At 38.1% G+C, this 21616-nt stretch overlaps 1 protein-coding gene and 1 long non-coding RNA gene across 9 annotated transcripts in view; one reads left to right on the top strand and one right to left on the bottom strand.

The window, feature by feature from the left end:
* Positions 1-15268, bottom strand: part of LOC6586963 (probable arginine--tRNA ligase, cytoplasmic) — a 106031-nt gene extending 90763 nt beyond the window's left edge. For 2 of the 6 annotated variants that reach the window (XM_044009355.1, XM_044009350.1), the window contains exons 1-4: positions 15003-15268; positions 14790-14938; positions 14209-14555; positions 8549-8657 (exon numbers count right to left, since the gene is read on the bottom strand). In XM_044009355.1, the coding sequence (XP_043865290.1) occupies positions 8549-8657; positions 14209-14535 (436 nt within the window). In that variant the 5' untranslated portion in view covers positions 14536-14555; positions 14790-14938; positions 15003-15268. Of the gene's footprint in view, positions 1-8548; positions 8658-14208; positions 14556-14789 lie in introns of all 6 variants that reach the window. The other 4 variants (XM_044009353.1, XM_044009352.1, XM_044009354.1 and 1 more) reach the window with 4 other exon arrangements.
* Positions 15269-15465: 197 nt separating this feature from the next.
* On the top strand, positions 15466-16980 carry LOC26527961. 3 transcript variants are annotated; one of them, XR_001448865.3, is made up of 5 exons: positions 15466-15764; positions 15825-16074; positions 16202-16313; positions 16400-16559; positions 16621-16980. It is a non-coding gene; the product is annotated as an uncharacterized LOC26527961 (long non-coding RNA). The 3 variants fall into 3 exon arrangements; XR_006357426.1 differs by lacking the exon at positions 16202-16313; XR_001448866.3 differs by having other exon boundaries at positions 15467-15764; positions 15825-16313.
* Positions 16981-21616: the final 4636 nt, after the last annotated feature.

The raw sequence follows: 21616 nt of genomic DNA on the forward strand, positions 1-21616 counted from the left end.
AGTGAAACTCGGCGTGTTGTTTACTTTGCAAGTTTAACACTAACAACAGTAGTGATTCCCTATTCCTCCCCCGCTCCCCTCTGTTCCATTCGTTTCAACCTGTCGCGGCAACGCCCGACTGTAAAAAGGAGTTGGCTATAAATAACGCGGCTGCGCCCGTTCGCCGAGTGGACAAGCCCCGGCTGTCGTCAACTAGTGTTTCCCGTATTTTCCCCCCTCCCCTCTCCTCACTCTAGTCCCGGCAAAACACAAATTTCTTGTGATCAAACACCCTGGGCAGACTGACGCTGCCCCGGCCATAGTGGTACTTTACAAGTTTTGTGTCAGTTTTACTATTAACCAGAGTACACATAGACCGGACTTGTAGTGTAAAGGTTTCTGACGCCAGACAGCTTCATATTTATTCGGCTCCTCACTTTTAGTTTCGAGCAATGAAAACATACGAAAGCACAATCATTTCGCTTCACCGAGATGGTCAACTTTTGAAAAAAAAAGATGACTCTATACCAGAGCTTGCAAATGAGAGTTGATCGTTTTTTCGTTTATTCTCTTCCTCGCATCTTAACCAAAAAAATTGTGCAGACACGTCTCGCTCTCAGCGTCACTCTCTGCTTTCTTTAGCATCTGTTTCGCTCAGACGCAATGCAATGACTCATTCGTGTGACGCTCTCACATGAGTGTCGCGTAAAACTAACACGATTTTCCCTCACACAAAGACTCTCAGCAAAAAACACTTTGACTAAAAAACTCAGCAGAAAATGTTTTTGCCTTCGTGTGCATGTAAATACACGCATACATACATACAAAAAGAACGCAGCAATCGCGCGTGATTACCCATACAAACGCAACTTACTGTTACTTCATTTAACTCAAGCAAACGATCAGTGTTTGACTTGAGGAAACGAAAACAGAAACAACTGTCTCCCTCAGAGCGCGAGAGAGCTAAGCCAGACGCGACAAAAACCGTTTCTGTCTGAGTTTTTTTGACTGTGTCAGTGAAAGACACTTTTTTGCAGACAACGAAAAAGTGTTAACAGTTATTTGCGAGCTATGCTCTATACTAAATTTTTATACCCTGAACCCATTGAAAATGGGAAATCAGGGTATAATGGTTTTATGAAAAGTATGTAACAGGCAGAAGGAGGCGTGGCAGACCCCACAAAGTATATATATTCTTGCTCAGGGTGACGAGCTAAGTCGATTTGGCCCAGTCCGTCTGTCATTCCGTCCGTCCGTATGTATGAACGCGTCGATCTCAGAAGATATGAGAGCTAAAGACTTGAAATTTTTTTCCTATGTCCGTGTATATCACGCGCATATCAAGTCTTTCTCTATATATCGGTACCTACTCCCGATATTTTATTATCGATTAAAAACCTTATCGAAAGCTAGTTATTTAATTATATCTCCAACACCTTTAGGGCTAGAATTTCAAAATTTTATATGTAGACTTATATGTATTTTATATAATTTCGATTTTTGTTGTAATTTACCCCCCAACCCTATATCCACCCCCTCACCCTTACCTTTGTAAAAGGCGTATTTCAATAACTAGAGACTTGTACTTTGGAATGTACATACATTTGGCCATATGATTACGCTCTAAAAGTTTCAGTAAGATTAAGCGCAGTCGCAGTTAGCAGATCGCGTTCTAATACGTTCGTGTGTATGTATGTGTGCCGAAAAAAAGTGCAGAGTAATTAGAATATCAGATTAGAGGGTTCAGGGTATCTCCTAGTCGAGCAGTCTCGACTAGAGTTTTCTTACTTGTACTCTGAACCCATTGCAAATGGGAAATCAGGGTATAATGGTTTTGTGAAAAGTATGTAACAGGCAGAAGGAGGCGTGGCAGACCCCATAAAGTATATATATTCTTGATCAGGGCGATGAGCTGAGTCGATTTAGCTCTGTCCGTCCGGATGTCCGTATGTTTGAACGCGTCGATCTCAGAAGATATAAGAGTTAAAAATTTTTTTCCTAGGGCCGTGTATAGCACGCGCATATCGAGTTTTGTTTTAAATATCGATAACTTACCCCGTTATTTTGTTATCGATTAAAAACATGATCGAAAACAAGTAATAAATTTATATCTCCTACATCTTTAAAGATCGAGTCTCAAAATTTTTTATGTATACTGATATGCATTTTTATACCCTGAACCCATTTTCAATGGGAAATAAAGGTATAATGGTTTTGTTGAAATGTATGTAACAGACAGAAGGAGACGTGGCAGACCCCACAAAGTATATATATTCTTGATCAGGGCGACGAGCTGAGTCGATTTGGCCCTGTCCGTCTGTCCGTATGTATGAACGCGTCGCTTTCAGAAGATATAAGAGCTAGAGACTTCAATTTTTTGTTAAATGTCCGTAATTACAGCGCGCATATCAAGTTCATCATTAAAAATCGATAACTTATCCCGATCTTTTTTTATCGATAAAAACCCTTATCGAAAACCAGTTATAAAATTATATTTTCTACACCTTTATTGCTAGAGTCTCCAAATTTGTCATGTATGCTTATATGCAATTTATATAATTTCGGTTTTTGTTAAAAATTACCCCCTACCTCTAAATTCACCGCCTCACCCTCACATTTGTAAAAAGCGTATTTCAAACACTAGAGACTTTTGCTTTGGCAATTACATGCATATCTATGTTATAATAATAATCTAAAAGTTTCATGAAGATCGTATGTTCACAAAAAAAGTTATTAAACAATTAAGTTCTCTTAGTAAGCCGCCACTGCAGCCCATGCGTGTTTATGCGTGGGTGCTTGTGTGTGTATGTGTTATTGTATGCGTGTGTATGTATGTCTGTGTGTGCGTACGTGCGTGTGTGTGTGTGCGTGTTTCTTGTGTAAGCTGAAAGACGCGAAAAATTATTGAAATATCTATTGCTCCAAGGGTTCAGGGGATCTCGTAGTCGAGCAGTCTCGACTAGAGCTTTCTTACTTGTTATTAGTTGGGTTCAGGGTACTATCTAGTCGAGCACTCTCGACTAGAGTTCTCTTACTTGTTTACAATATCGGTTTCTGTTAAAATTTACCCCCACCCCTATATGCAACCCCTCACCAACACCTTTGAAAAAGACGTATTTCAAATACTAGGGACTTGTTCTTTGGCAAATACATGCATATCCACGTTATGATCATAATCTAAACGTTTCATGAAGAAAGTACATCCACAAAAGAAGTTATTAAGCAATTAAGTTCTCACAGTAATTAGTAATAGATTAAGCGTGGGTGCTTGTGTTAGTGTGTGTGTGTTTGTGTATGCGTGAGTATGTGTATGTGTGTGTGTTTTTTTTTTTTATATTCGTCTATTTAAAATTTTACTTATATAATACAGTATGTGTTTAGGTGGCTAAGGATAGCGCACGATGCTTGCGGGACGGCCGTAAAGCATTGCTTCGCAAGCACTTTAAACTCCCTTAGCCTGGGACAGCTCGTCTTCGCACGATACTGCGAAGCTCCATCATAATTGTTGCCGCGAAGGTGCTTATAAGTTTCCAAGCTGCCTCAGATTCCAGCATAACTTTGACCATGTGGTCTGCTCTAAGAGAGCGGCCCACTGCTTCTTCCAGACAACGCCCCTCCTCTAGGAAGCGTCCACATTCAAATAAGACGTGGTTGGCGCCCTCCACCAGACCTCGTCCGCACCAAGAGCATTCGTCGGTTTCTTCATGGCCAAAGCGCTTTAAGTAGCTCCGAAAGCACCCATGTCCCGAAAGAATCTGCGCAAGATAAAAATTAACCACGCCGTGTTTGCGGTTTACCCATGGCTCAAGTCCCGGGATGAGAGTATGTGTCCACCGCCCTTTAGTTGAGCTGCTCCACCTTCTTTGCCATCGTGCAATGCTGTTCGCTCTGATATTGTTGCGTTGCAGAGGCTCGTGTGCATTCCGTTCCACGGCTTCGGCGAGTAAGTCCTCCAGAGGCACCATGCCGGCTATGACGAGCGCCGCGTCGTCAGAGACTGTTCTGAACGCGCAGCAGACTTTGATTGCGCTCAGTCTGTAGATAGCGCAAATGCCCCGGCTGTACCTCGGCGTTGCCATCGCCCTTTCCCATATTGGCGCAGCATTGAGAATGACGGACCTAATGACGCTCATTAGAAGGAGATGTCGTTGCTGTTTTGGTCCCCGCGTGTTAAGCGTAATTCTTGAGAGAGCTCTACAAGAGCCAGCTGCCTTTTTATGCACATATTCTAGGTGCTCGCGGAAAGTTAATCTTGTGTCGTTGTGACGCCAAGATTATCGCCCTCTTTGAAGCAAAAGTAACGATGGTGCCGACTTTTATATTGGCAGTTTCCACTCTTTTGCGACTGCTGCTAGCTCGAGCCCAGCTCTTGTCAACCAGTTTCGAATCCGATTGATTCTTGCGCTGCACATATGCTCAGTATCTTTAAGCTCCTTGCCTATGGAGACGAAAGCTACATCATCAACAAAGCCAATGTTGTGCGCACCTGCTGGAAGTTCCAAGCGCAATACGCCGTCGTACATAATATTCCATAGGAGAGGCCCCAGCACTGAGCCTTGTGGTACTCCAGTTGACACTGTATGAGTTTGGGGACCTTCACTCGTGTTGTATACCAGTGTTCTTCCTCTGAAGTAGCTCTTTATTATCTCTTTTAGATATTTAGGGATATTGTGATAGCGCATCCAGTATCATATCCCAACTAGCTAGTCACGATGATGCAGTATTGCTTCGTCCGGTGCCTCCATCTGGTGCCTTGGATAGCGGAATGCCAGGCGCATCTGTTGTTGACCGAGCCTTCCTTGGTTAGGTGGCAGGCCACCGGCGCTAGCAATAGAAGTCTCCAGTTTAGAGCCAACCAGTTTCTCAAACACCTTTCCTATGGTGTCTAGGAGACAGATTGGTCTATACGAAAATGGTTCCCCTGGTGGTTTGCCAGCCTTGGTAGCAATACAAAGTTCTGAGTTTTCCAGGCTGCAGGGAACGTCTCCTGAATTAAACATTCGTTGAATAATTCGGCAAACGTACTAGTATGCAAGGCGAGGGCTAGCTTTAGCGCACGATTTGGGATTCCGTCCGGTCCTGGAGCTGTGTTAGTTCTAAGACCTCTGAGAGCTACTAAGGGGCATGATTGGAGCTTAATCTTTCTGGGAAGAGCGTTTCCACAATCGATTTAAGCTCCAGACGATCCGTCGGCTGCACCTGTTTAGATGCGTATAGTCTTTTAACTACTATCTTATATGCCCTGCCCCAAGGGTCATGTTCGGCTGAGTCGCACAACTCTAGAAAGCATTCTCGTTTGCTTGCCCGAATGGCCTTCTTCAACTGTTTTCTGGCTGCCTGGTAAGCTAATTGTTTTTCGAAAAACGTACACCTACCCCGATTTTTGCATTCCACCAATACGTTAGCTCATGTTGTCGCGTGAGCTGCTTGCAACATTACATGCTGCTATTGCAGGCACTCTTAATTTGGGCTACCATTTGGCATGCTTACCAATTGTGCCCAGAGACTGAATGGCCTTTGAAAAAGCCGCGGGATCAAAAGTATCCAGCCGATACGATTCCCTCCACAGGGTTGACGCCCTGGCAGGGCACCTATTGTGAACAGGAGTGCAGTATGATCGCTGCCCGTATAGCTATCGCAATGGCTCCATGTTGCTTCCCGGAAGAAGGATGAGGTGACAAAAGTAATGTCAATAACAGATCCGTATCCAGCTCGACTGAAGGTGAACTCGTGACCAGTGTTGAGCAGTGCAACATCAAGCGTATGGCTATCCCATTCTAACGCCCATTCTCCTGCTATAATGGCCTTCCGACCCCTAGCATCCTCGGCAAGCACGTCAAGCACCGTTGTGAATTCACTGAGCTGCATGCTGGGGGCCAGGTAGCAGCTGTAGAGCCATAAGTTACCATTTCGGCCACGTACGAACCCATTGAATGACTTTACATTCGAAAGTAGAGGTGGGCACGGGTCAAGCTTTTATCGGGTACCCGTAGGCACCCGCGGTTACCCGTGGGTATGGGCAGAAAAATCGAGTTTCGGGTTGGGTGCGGGCGGGTGCGGGTAACGCCGCTCAACCCGTTTTACCTGAAAAAAAAACATATTTTGGAGACCGTCAAAAGCAAGATGGTTGAAATTTATGATATGCAAAATGATTCAATTGGGGACGCGAGAATTGAGAACTCTCCGACAAATTTGAATCTTGAATTTCTAGAATTTTTGGACAAAAATCAACAACAAAAAAAAAGAAAACTTGACGAGCCTGGCAAAAATGCAATTGATAAATATTATGCCACACGCTATAATTCAAACTTGTCAATCTTAGATTTTTGGCAGGAGGCAACGGACCTTAAATTGCGGCAAAAAATATTATATGTATTCAGGTAAGCTGTGCAACAAGCGAGCGAGTATTCTCCTCTTCTGGAAAAATTTTAAATGAAAGGGGAACAAGGCTATTAAGCGCAAATGTTGATATGCTCCTCTTTTTTATATAAAAACATGTAATATTTCTGTAAATGATATTGTAATTTTTAAGAATTAAATTGTTGTTATGTTTGAGAACAAAAAATTTGTTGTAATATTTGAGAATTAAATTTTTTTAAAGTGTTTCGGGCGGGCGGGTTGGGTGCGGTTATGAAAAATTATTTGCTTTCGGGTACGGATAAAATTTTCAACTTTTGACCGTGGGCGGATCGGGCTGGGTGCAAAAAAGTCGGCCCATGCCCACCTCTATTCGAAAGTACATTCGTTGAGTTGCCACATACCCACAACACAGCTTTGCCATTGGCGTCTGTTGCCCATGTCCTATGGCAGGTGGCCCTACAGTGATGAGGCTCACTGAGAAAGGCTACGTCAATGCCTTTTTCTCTTATGGTCTGCCCTAGTAGATCTTGGGCAGCAACACAGTGATTTAAGTTAAGCTGCAAAAACCTCAACATTTCATTTTACGCGCAGCTTCACGGTAGGATGGACACTAAAGCTGCCTGCTGAGTGGTCCGTCTGCTTTTCATCTTTCCGGACGCAGAGGCTACATTTAGGTGGCTTGATGCATGCTTTTTCACTGTGACCCATCTCTCCACACCTGAAATAGGCACCCTTTAGGTCACAGTCGCTGTCGCAGTTGGCTGCAATATATCCATAATCGAGGCACTTGAGACAGCGATTAGGCTGGTCCACGGCTCGGATACGGCATACTACCCATCCTATTCTAATTTTGGACAGCTCGAGCAGAGTTTTGGCTTTCCCAATTGGGAGAGCAACCGTAGCTCTTTGCTACCCACGCAAGGCTGGTCGAAGCGATTTGATAACCTCAATGGGGAGTGAGCTCTCCTTCAACTCCACCCTAACGGCGTCCAAGATATCCTCTTTGCTTGCTAGCTCATCTAGGTCGCGAATCTCAATTTGAGCCGATTCGATAAGTGTTTTAACTACCGCTCGGTCGCCTAAGGCCTTGCCTACAGCTTCGTGCAGGGTGTGTGTGTGTGTGTTTTATAACTGATTTCCGATAAGGCTTTTTATCGATGAAAAATAACGGGAAGATTTATCGATTTTTGATGATAAACTCGATATCCGCGAATTACGAACATTTTAAAAAAGAATTTGAAGTCACTATCTCTTTTTTCTTCTGAAATCGATGCGTTCATACATACGGACAGACGGATTGGGCGACTCAGCTCGTCGTCCTGATCAAGAATATACTTATATACTTTGTGGGGTCTGCCACGCCTCCTTTTGCCTGTTACATACATTTCAACAAAACCATTATACCCTGACTTCCCATTTTCAATGGGTTCAGGGTATAACAAGTAAGAAGGCTCCAGTCGAGACTGCTCGACTAGGAGATACCCTGAACCCTCTAAGCTGATATTCTAATCATTCTGCACTTCTTCTATGCACACATACATACACATGCATCCAGATGCGCGTATAACAACGCGCTCTGCTAACTGCGCAGTAAGCAGCGACTGCGCTTGGGCTGCGCTGCAGTGTGAGCAATATTATGAGAATTTATTTGTTGAATAATTTCTTTTGTAGACATACAATCTTAATGAAACTTTCAGAGCGTAATCATATGTAAAAATGAGTGTACATTCCAGAGCACAAGTCTCTAGTACTTGAAATTCGTTTTTTACAAATTGGGGCCGAAGGGGGCGTGGTATCTAAAATCTGTAAATTACAAAATCTTTGTATCCATTAACTTTATATACAATGCAAATTTGTCTCCAGGTCTAAAAGTGTTCAAATTAGGCTGAAAAAACCAAGTCGATTTTTCGATTATTCTCTTGTACTGCCTATGGTATCCACGAGTATGCATGCCAAATTTCAGCTTTCTAGCTCTTATATCTTCTGAGATCCTTTTGCTCATACGGACGGACGGACGGACGGACAGACGGACAGGGCTATATCGACTCAGCTCGTCGTCCTGTTCAAGATTATATATACTTTATGGGTATCCTGCAATCGGTAACACCCGACTGCAACGTTCTTACTTATTTGTATGGTCAGTATTTATAATTTAAATATATAATTTAAGGATCGCATTTGAACATTTTTATCCATTTAAATTACTCACCAACAGGCCAATTATCAAAAACAGTTTGAGCAATGTCACCAGCAGAATCTGTTGTATTAAAAACAAATTCTTTTGTTTTACCGCTTACCAAAATTAAACGTAAGTTGATCTGTAAAAAAAAAAGAACTTTCAACTTTCAAAATATATTAACTCACAAATCCTTTTATAGAAGTATTTTTTTTAAGCCCTGAACCTAGACGCACCCAGAAGGAAAAACAAAAATGTATTTATCCATCAAATGTATGTATATACACAGTAAATCTGAAGTCTTCAGGTCTGAAAGTGTTCAAATTAGGCTGGAAAAACAAAATCCATTTTTCGAATTTTCTCGAAAAACAAGTTATCGGATGAGTTATCGAAAAATATGATAAACTTGTACTGCGTATGGTATACACGAGTCCACATGCAAAGTTTCAGCTCTCTAGCTCTTATAACTTCTAAGATCTAGGCGTTCATACAAACGGATAGGGCTACATCGACTCAGCTCATTGCCCTGATCAAGAATATATACACTTTATGGGGTCTGCCACGCCTCCTTCTGCCTCTTATATTCTTTTCACAAAACCATTATACCCTGATTTCCCATTTTCAATAAGTTCATGGTATAAAAAGTAGAAATCATTCACAATACAGGCATCTGAACTGAACTTCAGTGTTTTTTGTCGATAAAAACATAATGGGATGATTTATCGATTTTTGACGATAAGCTCGACAGCCGCGCTGAATATACAGTCCTTTAAAAAAAAAGTCTAGCTCTTATATCTTCTAAAATCGACACGTTCAAACATTCGGACAGAAGGACAGACGGACAGGGCTAAATCGACTCAGCTCGTCGTCCTGATCAAGAATATATATACTTTGTGGGGTCTGCCATGCCTCCATTTGCCGATTACATATCTTTCAACAAAAGCATTATACCCTGGTTTCCCATTTTCAATGGGTTCAGGATATAAAAAAGTTAGAACGTTGCAGTCGGGCGTTATCGGCTGTGGAATACTCATTCACATCCCATCAGCAATTTATAAGATAAGTTTAGCTCTAATATTAGTAGTAATATTAGTAGAAAATTTTTCTCGATTTGCCACGCCCTTACTAGGCGTAGACACCTCATTTTTGGTCAGTTCTTAGAATGAGCTAGCGGTACTCTAACTTGAATGCTTACGCTCAATTACAAAATTACATTTATTTTTGGCTCATCGATAGAAGAGGTTACTGACTAGAAACTTAAATTGAAGTTTCTGGCTAATATACTTTAGGAGATATAAACTTTTGCGGTTTGCCACGCCCCCTGTGGGCGCACATATATCCGTCGCAGCTTTTTGGTCTTAGGTGGTCAGCCCGAGTATATATACCAAATTTGAGGTCTCTAGCATTAGGTGTCCAAAATTTTTTGTTTACTATGAAAGCGTTAAAAAACACTTAAAAAGTTGCTATAACGTTTAAAAAGCTTGCTGTGCCAATAAGTTAGTTCGTCACTGTACATTTCACAAAAAAATATGTTTGGGGTGCAGGGTAGTATTGCTAAATCAGCTTTTTCACGTTAAATTTGGCTCTCTTGGAAATCCAATCACGGGAAAAATTCCAAAACAGCGGGCAGCGGGAATTCTGGATTTAACAAAAAAATAATTGGCTTTATTTCCGCTTCTTCATTTACAGAGTAATTTTTCGTATCAATAATAGAATGGATCTAACTGAACTAGAATATTATTTATATTTAACTCAAATGATCTTATTTTGAGCAATATTATCAAACTTTGTTATTTTTTTGTAAACAAAACATAAACATTTTCTAACAGAGCTTATAAGGCAATTAAAAAGAAGGTATGCAATTGATTTGATTGCATGTAGTACAAGAATTTATGTTTGAACGAAATATGAATATTGAGCGCCAATATTAAATATTCACCTAACATTGGAAAATACTGAAGACACTAATCAGGTACTTAAATATAACCGCGATTCTTCAATTTGAGCCCAAAATCGTTCACACAATACTAAGTTGCGGTAGGCACACGCCAATGTTCATGTCTCATGCATACACACATGCACAAATGCTAATACATGTAGCAAACTGTAAGTGTGTGTGGGCATGCTCGACACGAAAATATTTTCATTATGCGCACCCACGCTTTCATACCCTTTCCACAAATATTGACGAAAACGTAAACATTTTGCATGAGCATGGCAAACGGTTTGAAGAGTTTGGTATAGTCTGAACACAGAAGGGAAGACATGGGCTCTTACTGCGAAGAAATTTTAATTTTTGTGAGCCGCTGCTTCTACTCATGCATACATACATATACATATTTGAGAGAGCAGAGAGCATTGAGAGAGAGATAGAGAGAGAGAGCAAGGAAACATTGAGCATAGAGGGATCTTTTGTTCAACAGTCGACCATCTCGGTCGAGCGCACGAAGCGAAATGATTGTGCTTCCATATATAGCCCGAGCCTAAAAGTTTGGAGCCGAGCAAATACAAAGTTGTTTGGGGTCGTAATGCTCGAAAAAAAAAGTGTGCAAAATGCTTTACACTACTTGTCCGGACCAGTGTTGTCAGGTTTTGAGACATGAGAATAGCAAAATCGCCTCTAAAAAGTAGCTGAAAATAGCTTTAAAAAAATAAAAAAACTTACAAAATAGCTGAACTCTTTATGCATTATGCATTAACTTAAAGTTTTATTTTTAATTGTTATTCAATAGTGATACAATTTGGTCCACATCTAAATCATTGGTAGAATTGTATTTTTGGTTAAGTGGATTCATGTTTACAAATTTTGAAGGCACGGTAAAATCATGGCAGCCCAAAGCCGCCAACCGCACTTTTATGCTTTTTTGTCGCGGCATGCATTTTAATATCATGTAATTTTGCATGATTTGCATTTTACTACATTTGAAGTATATGCAATATACGCGCGTGTTGTCGGACTCGTCCTCCCTCATCCAATCTTTAAATTCTGTTATTTTGGGATTTAATGGAAAACTGTTATTTCCTTTAATACTAAAATAAGTTAAACAATATTCATTTGTAAAATAGCTAGATTTATAGCTAATAGCATTTTCAAAATTTTCATAGCATTTAGGATTTTAAAATCGCTAGAAATGCTATTAATAATAACAAATAACGGGGCAAGTTATCGATATTTAAAGCAAAACTTGATATGCGCGGGGTATACACGGATCTAGGAAATTCAAGTCCCTAGCTCTTATATCTTCTGAGATCGACGCGTTCAAACATACGGACAGACGGACAGAGCTAAATCGACTCAGCTCGTCGCCCTGATCAAGAATATATATACTTTATGGGGTCTGCCAAGCCTCCTTTTGCCTGTTACATACATTTAACAAAACCATTATACCCTGATTTCCCATTGAAAATGTGTTCAGACTATAAAAAGCAAACTTGACGAGCCTGACAAGAATTGAAATGACTTAGAAATTGATAAATATTATGCCACACTCTAAAATTAAAGCTTGTCAATCTTAGATTTTTGGCAGGAGGCAAGGGACCTTAAATAGTTGCAAACGGTGGCAAAAAATATTTTATGCATTCCGGTAAACTCTGCAACAAGCGAGCGAGTATTCTCCTCTTCTGGAAAAAGTTTAAATGAAAGGCGATACTGGCTATCAAGCGCAAATCTTGATATGCTCCTTTTGTTTATATAAAAGCATGTAATATTTCTGTAAATAATATTGTAATTTTTAAGAAATAAATTGTTATTTTTTGAGAAAAAAAAAAAGGATTGTAATTTTTGAGAATTAAATTTTTTTAATTGTTTCCGGCGGGCAGGTTGGGTGGATGGATAGCAAAGCTCTAGGTGGCCTGATCATACAGTTACCTTTCTTGTAAATGCTTTAAGTGGCGTGATTCGACTTCGAGCTTTGAGAGTCGTAAGATTAAGCTACAGAGTGGCTTAAGAGAGATTATAAGAGAAATTATGTACAGTGACGAGCAAAACATTAACATGAATTCTATGTTGCAACTTCAAGGGTCTGCATTTTTGCATCCATAGAGTTTATGGATGTCCAGTCTGTTGACTGTAACAGTACAGTAAGGCAAACTGTCAAGCGCGGGGTCTGCACTCTTTTGGTTTAGGGGAGAATAAACTAAGATTGTGCTTGACTCTTGGTTTTAATCGATTTAATATCGTTTCATGAGCAATACCTGATCACTTTACAAAAGAATTTGGGAGAATTAGATAAACATATGGGTTTTACTACTGAAAAATGCAGAACAATGACTCAAAGAACACGTCTAATTTGGTCAAAAAGTGGACAATATGGCAAGGATTCAAGTCCCTGAAGTGTCCTGAATATTCTTCAGACATGAATATCATTGAAAATATATGAAGTCATGTGAAATCGCAGCCTGCGAATTATGGGTGGCTCCAAGTGGAATGATAGAGCTATGGGATAGGAACAAGGACATTTGGTGCGCGATTCTTGCTTAAATGGTGCGACGGTAAACAAAAATGATGACAAATGGCATTAATGACCAAAAAAAAGTCAAAAGAGCTATGCATTAATTATTAAATAATTATTAATAAATACATTTGTTGAAATATGACTCGGGTGCAAAACTGTAACATTTGACTTTTTTAAATTTTGATTTCTTATAATTATTCCAGCCAACCGAATAATTTCAAATGTTCAGGTAAGAAAGCTAAATATCATACAAACAAAATAAAATTAAGATCTTAAACATCCATAGAGTAGAAGCAGAGTAGAAGTACAGACCCTTGAAGTTGCAACATAGAATTCGTGTTACAGTTTTGCTCGTGACTGTATGCATTCGAAATACTCTAATTTGTTGGAGTATGATGACTACGTAACTATATACTTAATGGGTTCTGCCACGCCTCTTTCTGCCTGTTACATACTTTTCACAAAACCATTATACCCTGATTATAAAAATGCTTCTAGCTTTATTTGTAGACTTTATGCCGCCCTAATCGACAAGTCAGCCGTAATGCAATGGAGGAACCAATCCGAGAGATCGAGCGTTCCCTATCATCATCTCTAAGGGACTTGCATCAGGTGCTCGAATAGTTGTACAGTTTAACGCTAACTGCACTTCGCCAAGAGCTTCTTGCCAGGGTCTGTGACTTAATTGAACTGTAGCTATCGATTTTCAGAAATAAACTCGATAAGCGCGTAGTATACGGACGTAAGAAAAAACTTCAAGCCTTTAGCTCTTATATCTTCTAAGATTGACGCGTTCATACGGACGGACAGGGCTAAATCAACTCAGCTTGTCGCAGTGATCACTCTATGCCTGCCACGCTTCCTTCTGCCCTTCCTTAACAAAAGCATTATTCACTGTTTTCGCATTCACAATGGGTAGCAATAAGATTCATTCATGAGTGCCTGGCAGCAAGTACTAGAGGCAACTAAACGCAACCAAAATTTATTTACTTGGTGTACGCAGAGTTCTGCTTGCAAGTCTATATATATTTTTTCCATTCTCAATGAGTTGCAAACCCTTAGCAAATCTGCAAACACAGATTTTTAAAATATAGGGTGTTGATTTAAAAAAAAAGGTCCCACTTTAAATTTTCGATGGCTTTTTATCAGTTAGTTGAACAAGTACATCATCAACAAAATAATAAATAATTCTGAGATAGTCTTATATTTAATCAATATATTAGTTAATTTGAAACTTACTTTATCTGATGGTACTGTTTGCGGCATCTTATGTGTAAATAATGGCGTAAAATTTTCGTTTTTTTGAATATGCAAGGACGAAAGTGGTTGTTCCAGCGGAACTGTTTGCGTAGACGAGCTCGTACTATGTTCTCGTTCTGCCATATCAATGTCAATATTACCACCGGAATTAGATCCTTGTGTTTGCAGAATAAAATGACGTTGATGGTGGGATGACATCTTTGTTGCAGTAATCTTACTACGTGTTTGTATAGGCGGTAGGTATGGGATTTGTTGCAGGCGGTGGCTTTTGCTAGTACTGGTAGCAATAGCAGTCCTTGTTAGCATATTATGTGTTTCTTAATTGTCTTATAGAGATTGACGCATATACATAAATGAAAAATGTAAAAAAAAAAAAAAAAAAAAAAACAACAACAAATTACTCGATATGATTAAACACTGCTTACAAAGACCTTTATGTATGTATTTATATAAATTTATTTACTTAAAAACCAATATTACATTTATGATGAAGTGAGATTAATTCTCAAATGTTCAATATATATGCAAGCATTCATATGTATACTATTTTATTGACTTACTTAGTTTAATCAATTTCCAAAGCAGAATCCTTATAGGGGGACCCAATGAGTAATTATGCTTCAAGTTTTGTAGTGTACTGCAAAGGTTCAGAAATACGCGAAGATTCGAGCTGCCTTGTTTTTATTCATTCGCACTGATTTCATTACATCTACAATTGATTTGAATATTTCGATTATATACGTTTATACTTATGTGTTTACAAAATTGCATACAAAGTTTTATATTATTGAGCGCGATAGCGCATGCGTTTAAATCTCTGGATTCATTGCTTTGCATAAGTAATGCATTTTTATTAATTAAGTATTATTCAGTTAATTTGCCACACCTACGTATCTACATCTATCTCTGAGTGAACAGCGTAAAAATATTCAAATTTAAGTGAAACCCTAATACGTATTGAAAAAAATACAAATTTATTTTTAATTTACACAAAAGTTATTCCGATCTGGGAAACTGATGGTACTATCAAGGTATCGAGTTTTTACCAACTATCGCTGTTTTTTGTACCTATCGATAGTTATAAGCACCCAGCAAGCATTTGGAAGCAGTGTTGCCAGATTAGCTATTTAATAGCATTTTTAGCTATTTTTGAACCCTAAATGCTATGAAAATTTTGAAAATGCTATTAGCTATAAATTTAGCTATTTTACAAACGAATATTTTGAATTTGATTTTAGTATTTAAAGCAAAAAAATAAAAAAATAAAAAACATTTTTCGATTAAGTCCCAAATTGTACGTAATGATCTGCGCGATACTACCACCACGACTTTGTCGTACTTATACCATCACTAGTTGTGAATTTATACCATCGCTAATTCTTCTTGCGCAGCAATGGCAAATGCTGCCATGATTATACCGTGCCTTCCAAATATTTAAAAATGATTCCAGTTAATCAAAAATATAATTCTGATGATGATTTGGATGTGGACCAAATTGTAACATTATTAAATAACATTTAAAAATAAAATTTAAAGTAAATGCATAATGCATAAAGGTTTCAGCTATTTTGTAAGCTATTTTAAAATTTGTTTAGCTATTTTCAGCTATTTTTTAGAGACGATTTTGCTATTTTTATGTCTCAAAACCTGGCAACACTGTTTGGAAGACTGTTTTAACAGAAATCGTCTTTATGAGTCTTTTTTGAGTCCCCTTGACGATTAAAAAACGACTAATCTCCTGGGCGATTGAAAGAAGACTCATAAATGACCCTTCCATAGTCTCAAAGTATGATTGCTTTCAAATACAAAAACGAAATGCAAAGCAATCGCCAAATAAGCATGCAGGTGATTAAAATATTATCATTGCTTGGTTTTGCTTTGTTACTATGCACTCATATTCTGCTCGCTTGGCTGATCGAAAAGCGATTCTTATCTAAGCTTATATCTAAGTTAAACGGTACTTTTTCTTAAGCACAAGCCGAAATGTGCAAATTTTGTCATTCGAGCGTGAAAGTGCAAATGAAGTGCAAGTGCGAAGTGCATACAAATAAATTATATCAATTATATCAAATACAAATAAAAAGGTGATTATGTCGAGTACTACAGAAACAAATATTAATATATTATTTTATTTTAATTTTTGTTTATTCTTTTTAATTAATATGTTTAGGAACATCTAATATCGAGAGTTGGAGGAGATGGGCCCACACAATTTGTTAGAGCTGCGATCAGAAAAGTTTTTTCGGACAAGGTAGCTTCCGAAACCAGGTGGAAGGGGACAAAAATTAAACCATCAGCAGAAAGGTGTTACATTATAGCCGTAATAAAAAGTATGTATTATTTTGGAAAATATTTATAATATTTTTTATTAATTAATATTTTTCTTTTTAGATATTGCTAATGAAAAATTTACATGCACTGATAAGGATTTAAATACGGTGCTAAAAAAGCATTTTGTCCGTGCCAATGACAGGCTGGAAAAAAATTCTTTTCATTGCAAATTATTGAAAATTTCAATCGAATATGAGTCAAAAAATGATTAAATTATGACTCGTGGAAGACTCTTTTATGATTAAAAGATGACTCGTGGAAGACTCTTTTATGATTAAAAACAAGAGTCATAAGCGACTCATCAAGAAGAGTCGCGGGTAGGGTACCATTTTCTCCCGACAGAACAGTCTTTTATGATCAGAAAATGAGCGCACATATGACTGTTTTCAATCATCGCGCGAGTCTTTTAAGACTAACTTATGCTCTGTTAAACGCAAAAATGCTTGCTGGGGTACCATTTTCTTCCGACAGAACAGTCTTTTATGATCAGAAAATGAGCGCACATATGACTGTTTTCAATCATCGCGCGAGTCTTTTAAGACTAACTTATGCTCTGTTAAACGCAAAAATGCTTGCTGGGAAGCGACTTATCAAGAAGAGTCGCGGCTAGGGTATCATTTTCTCCCGACAGAACAGTCTTTTATGATCAGAAAATGAGCGCAAATATATCTATTTTCAATCGTCGCGCGAGTCTTTTAAGACTAACTTATGCTCTGTTAAACTCAAAAATGCTGGGTGGGTACACTAACCAGAGAACACATAGACCGGACACGTAGTGTAAAGCGTTTTAAACACTTTTTTTCGAGCGTTAACACCCCAGACAACTTCGTATTCGCTCGGCTCCTCACTTTTAGGTTTGGGTTACTAATATTTCGCTTCATGCGCTCGACCGAGATGGTCAAATGTTGAACAAAAGATCCCTCTATGCTAAATGTTTCCCTTGCTCTCTCTCTCTCTCTCTCTCTCGATGCTCTCTGCTCTCTCAAATGTGTATATGTATGTATGCATGTGAGGCTCACATTGTGAGCACAAGCAGCAGCTCACGAAAATTGAAATTTCTTCGCAGCAAGAACCCTTGTCTTCCCTTCTGAGTGAAGAGTATTCCGAACTTTTCAAACCGTTTGCCATGCGTTTGCGTTATTATTTGTGGGAAGAGTATGAAAGCGTTGGTGCTCATAATGAAAATGTTTTTGCGACGAGCATGCACACACACACTTACAGTATGCTATATGTACTATGAGCATTTGTATGCCTGTATGCAAAGCCCTTGCTGGCTGTAGCAATTTGAAATCCTAGCATTTGCATTTGGTCGATCTTGTGAAGTGCTCATACATATGTATGTATGTATATACATTTGATTGTGTGTACGCATGGGATGCGATGCTCACAATTATGGGATATCACTTGTAGAAGCATTTGTATGCCTCTGTCCTTTACATGTGCGTATGTGTACATACATATGTCTTTGTGTGTATGCATGGGATATGAGCATTGGCGTGGACCTACCTCAATCTAAAATTGTGTGAACGATTTAGAGTTCGAAATACGAATTGCAGAATCGCATTTATGTACATACATAGCAATATTTAATTAGCTAACTAAAGTGACAAGTGCACTTTCTAATACTTTTGATATTTGTTTTACTTGCATGATTTTTATGTCATCTTGACCTCTACATGTATGAACATATGCTTATTTTAAAAATTGCATATGAACATATGTATGTATGTATATGCTTTGGAATATTTCGGGTTGCAGACTATAAATATATACTTCAAATGGGACATGAAATACACATGTCATATTAAGTCATAAAGGCCCATTTGACAGTCACTTTACAATGCAAACCATACATAATTTACAAACTATTAAATCGAGAGACAATTATCTTCCCATTCCATACATATGTATATACGCATACACACAATCAAATGTACATATGTATATACATGTATGTATGTATGTTTGTGAGCAAAAAACCGACCAAATGTAAATGCTGGGCTTTAAAATTACTACAAGCAGCAAGAGTTACGGACACAGGCCACTAATGCTCATGTTTCCAGAGACTGCAAGTGTGTGTCTGTGTGCACACTCGTCGCGAAAGCATTTCCATGAGTATCAACGCTTTCATACCCTTCTCACGAATAACCATACAAACGCTTACATTTTGTTTGCATGAGCGTGACAAACGCTTTTATGATTAGGTATACCCTTCACTTCAAAGGGAAAGAGCTGGGATCATCGCGAACAAAATTCAATTTTTGTGCGCTGCTGAGTTCGGTGATTTGAGAGACCAAAGAGAGAGATAGAGTGAGATAGAGAGTAGGACAAATAGCGCATAGCCTTGCTTCATATAAGAATGGGACCATTTCGTTTGAGCGCTCGCAACGAACTGACTTTGTAGTGTTGTATTTTCACTGCTCGAGCCGTAAGAGACGGAGCCGAGCAACTACGAAAGTGAGTAGTCCTTAATGCACATTTTTTCGGTGGTGAAAAAGTTTGTTCTACATGTCTCATCTATGTGTTCTTTGGTCAGTGCAGCTATTCTACAAATCTGGCTATTTTCAAATATTAAATTTAGCTAAAATGCAGTTCGCTTGTATAACAAAACGAGTGGTCCCGGCGAACTTCGTACCGCCTAACAGTCTCTATATACATATATAAAACAAAGTAGAGTTTGTTACAAAACTTATAACTCGAGATCTGCTGCACCAATTTTCATGGTTTTTGATTTGTTGGATTTGTCTCTGACCTACTCGTTCCGGAGACAAATCCAACAAATCAAAGACCATGAAAATTGGTCCACCACATATCAAGTTATAAGTGTTTGGACACTTTTACACAACTCTCTTTTATATATATAGATTTACACAAATTTATGTTTGAGACAAACAAATACCTGAACTTTCGAGATATTTAGCTTTTGTAAAAGTCCAAAAATATAAAAAGCCAAAAATACACTTTTTAATAATTAACTTTTTTTTTTTTTAATTTCGAATTTTGAATTTTTTATTTATTTTTGATTAGTCAGGTTTTAATCTTTTGATTTTTTTTTTTTTTAATTTTTGCAGATTTTTGATTTGAAATATTTATAAAGTTTAAAAGTACAAAAATATAAAAAGCCAAAAATACACTTTTTAATAATTAACTTTTTTATACCCTGAACCCATTTTCAATGGGAAATCAGGGTATAATGGTTTTGTTGAAATGTATGTAACAGGGAGAAGGAGGCGTGGCAGACCCCACAAAGTATATATATTCTTGATCAGGGTGACGAGCTGAGTTGATTTGGCCCTGTCCGTCTGTCTGTCCGTCTGTCCGTCTGTCCGTATGTATGAACGCGTCGATTTCAGAAGATATAAGAGCTAGAGACTTCAAATTTTTTTTAAAATGTCCGTAATTACAGCGCGCATATCAAGTTTATCATTAAAAATCGATAACTCATCCCGATCTTTTTTATCGATAAAAAACCTTATCGAAACCCAGTCATAAAATTATATCTTCTACACCTTTATTGCTAGAGTCTCCAAATTTTTAATGTATGCTTATATGCAATTTATACAATTTCGGTTTTTGTTAAAATTTACCCCCCACCTCTAAATTCACCCCCTCACCCTCACTTTTGTAAAAAGCGTATTTCAAATACTAGAGACTTGTGCTTTGGCAAGTACATGCATATTCATGTTATAATCATAATCTAAAAGTTTCATGAAGATCGTACGTCCATAAAAAAAGTTATTAAGCAATTAAGTTCTCATAGTAAGCGCACACTGCAGCCCATGCGTGTTTATGCGTGGTTGCTTGTATGTGTATGTGTGTGTGTGTATGCGTTTGTGTCTGTATGCGTGTGTGTGTGTATGTGTGTCTATATGCGTGTGTGTGTATGTTTACCTGTGTGTGCGTACGTGCGTGTGTGTGTGTGTGTGCGTGTTTCTTGTGTAAGCTGAAAGTCGCGAAAAAGTATTGAAATATCTATTGCTCCAAGGGTTCAGGGGATCTCGTAGTCGAGCAGTCTCGACTAGAGCTTTCTTACTTGTTTTTTTTTGAATTTCGAATTTTGAATTTTTTATTTAGTTTTTGAACAGTCAGGTTTTAATCTTTTGATTTTTTTGAATTTTTGCAGATTTTTGATTTGAAATATTTTTCTTTTTGATTTGGAAAAAAATTTTTTTTTTGTTGATTTTTTTTTTATTTTTTGAATAGTCTTTTTTTTTTTTTTTTTTTTGTTGAATAGTCTTTTTTTTTTTTTTTTTTTTTTTGTTGAATAGTCAGGTCTGCTCGAGGCTGTGCCGTAGACTGACTGACTACATTTGTTTATTTACTTCTATACAGGACCGAAACTGTCACTGTTGTCAAGGCTACTGAGTATAAATGGAAATTTGAATCTTTAGGGAAAAAACCGCGTTTTTCAAGTATTCGTCAAATTTTTTCAGTATTTTAAAGATCTACTGACCTACTCGTGGCGGAGACAAATCCAACAAATCAAAAACCATGAAAATTGGTCCAGCAGATCTCGAGTTATAAGTGTTAAGACACTTTTACACAACTCTCTTTTATATATATAGAAATTGGCTTCGATACTTTTTAAATGTAAATGATTTAAATGTACTGAGAATTAATACAACAACTGAAGAATAGGTAAGCTTTCTAATATGTTATGCAAAATTCATTTCTTATCAGTTTTTATACCCTGAACCCATTGATGTCACCATTTTGTAAAAAACGCATTTCAAGTACTAGAGGCTTGTGCTTTTGAATGTACGCACATTTTAGCCATATGATCACGTTTTGAATGTTTCATTAAGATTGTATGTCCACAAAACATATGGATTACGCCGACATGGCAAATGTTGCTATGAGTATAGCGTTCCACCCAACTACCTTAAAAAGGCAAATTATAAAAGCGACAATGGTGAACATGACGAGTTGGTGGTCATAGATGAGATATTATCAGAATTAAATTAATAAAGTTGACTGTTTATGAAAAAAACAGCACTGTTTTCTTTTTTGCTACTTTTTCAGCTATTTTTGAAGCTAGCTACTTCTACCTACTTTC

The sequence above is a fragment of the Drosophila mojavensis genome, unplaced genomic scaffold, assembly GCF_018153725.1.
Source record: "Drosophila mojavensis isolate 15081-1352.22 unplaced genomic scaffold, ASM1815372v1 contig_72, whole genome shotgun sequence".
NCBI lineage: Eukaryota > Metazoa > Arthropoda > Insecta > Diptera > Drosophilidae > Drosophila > Drosophila mojavensis.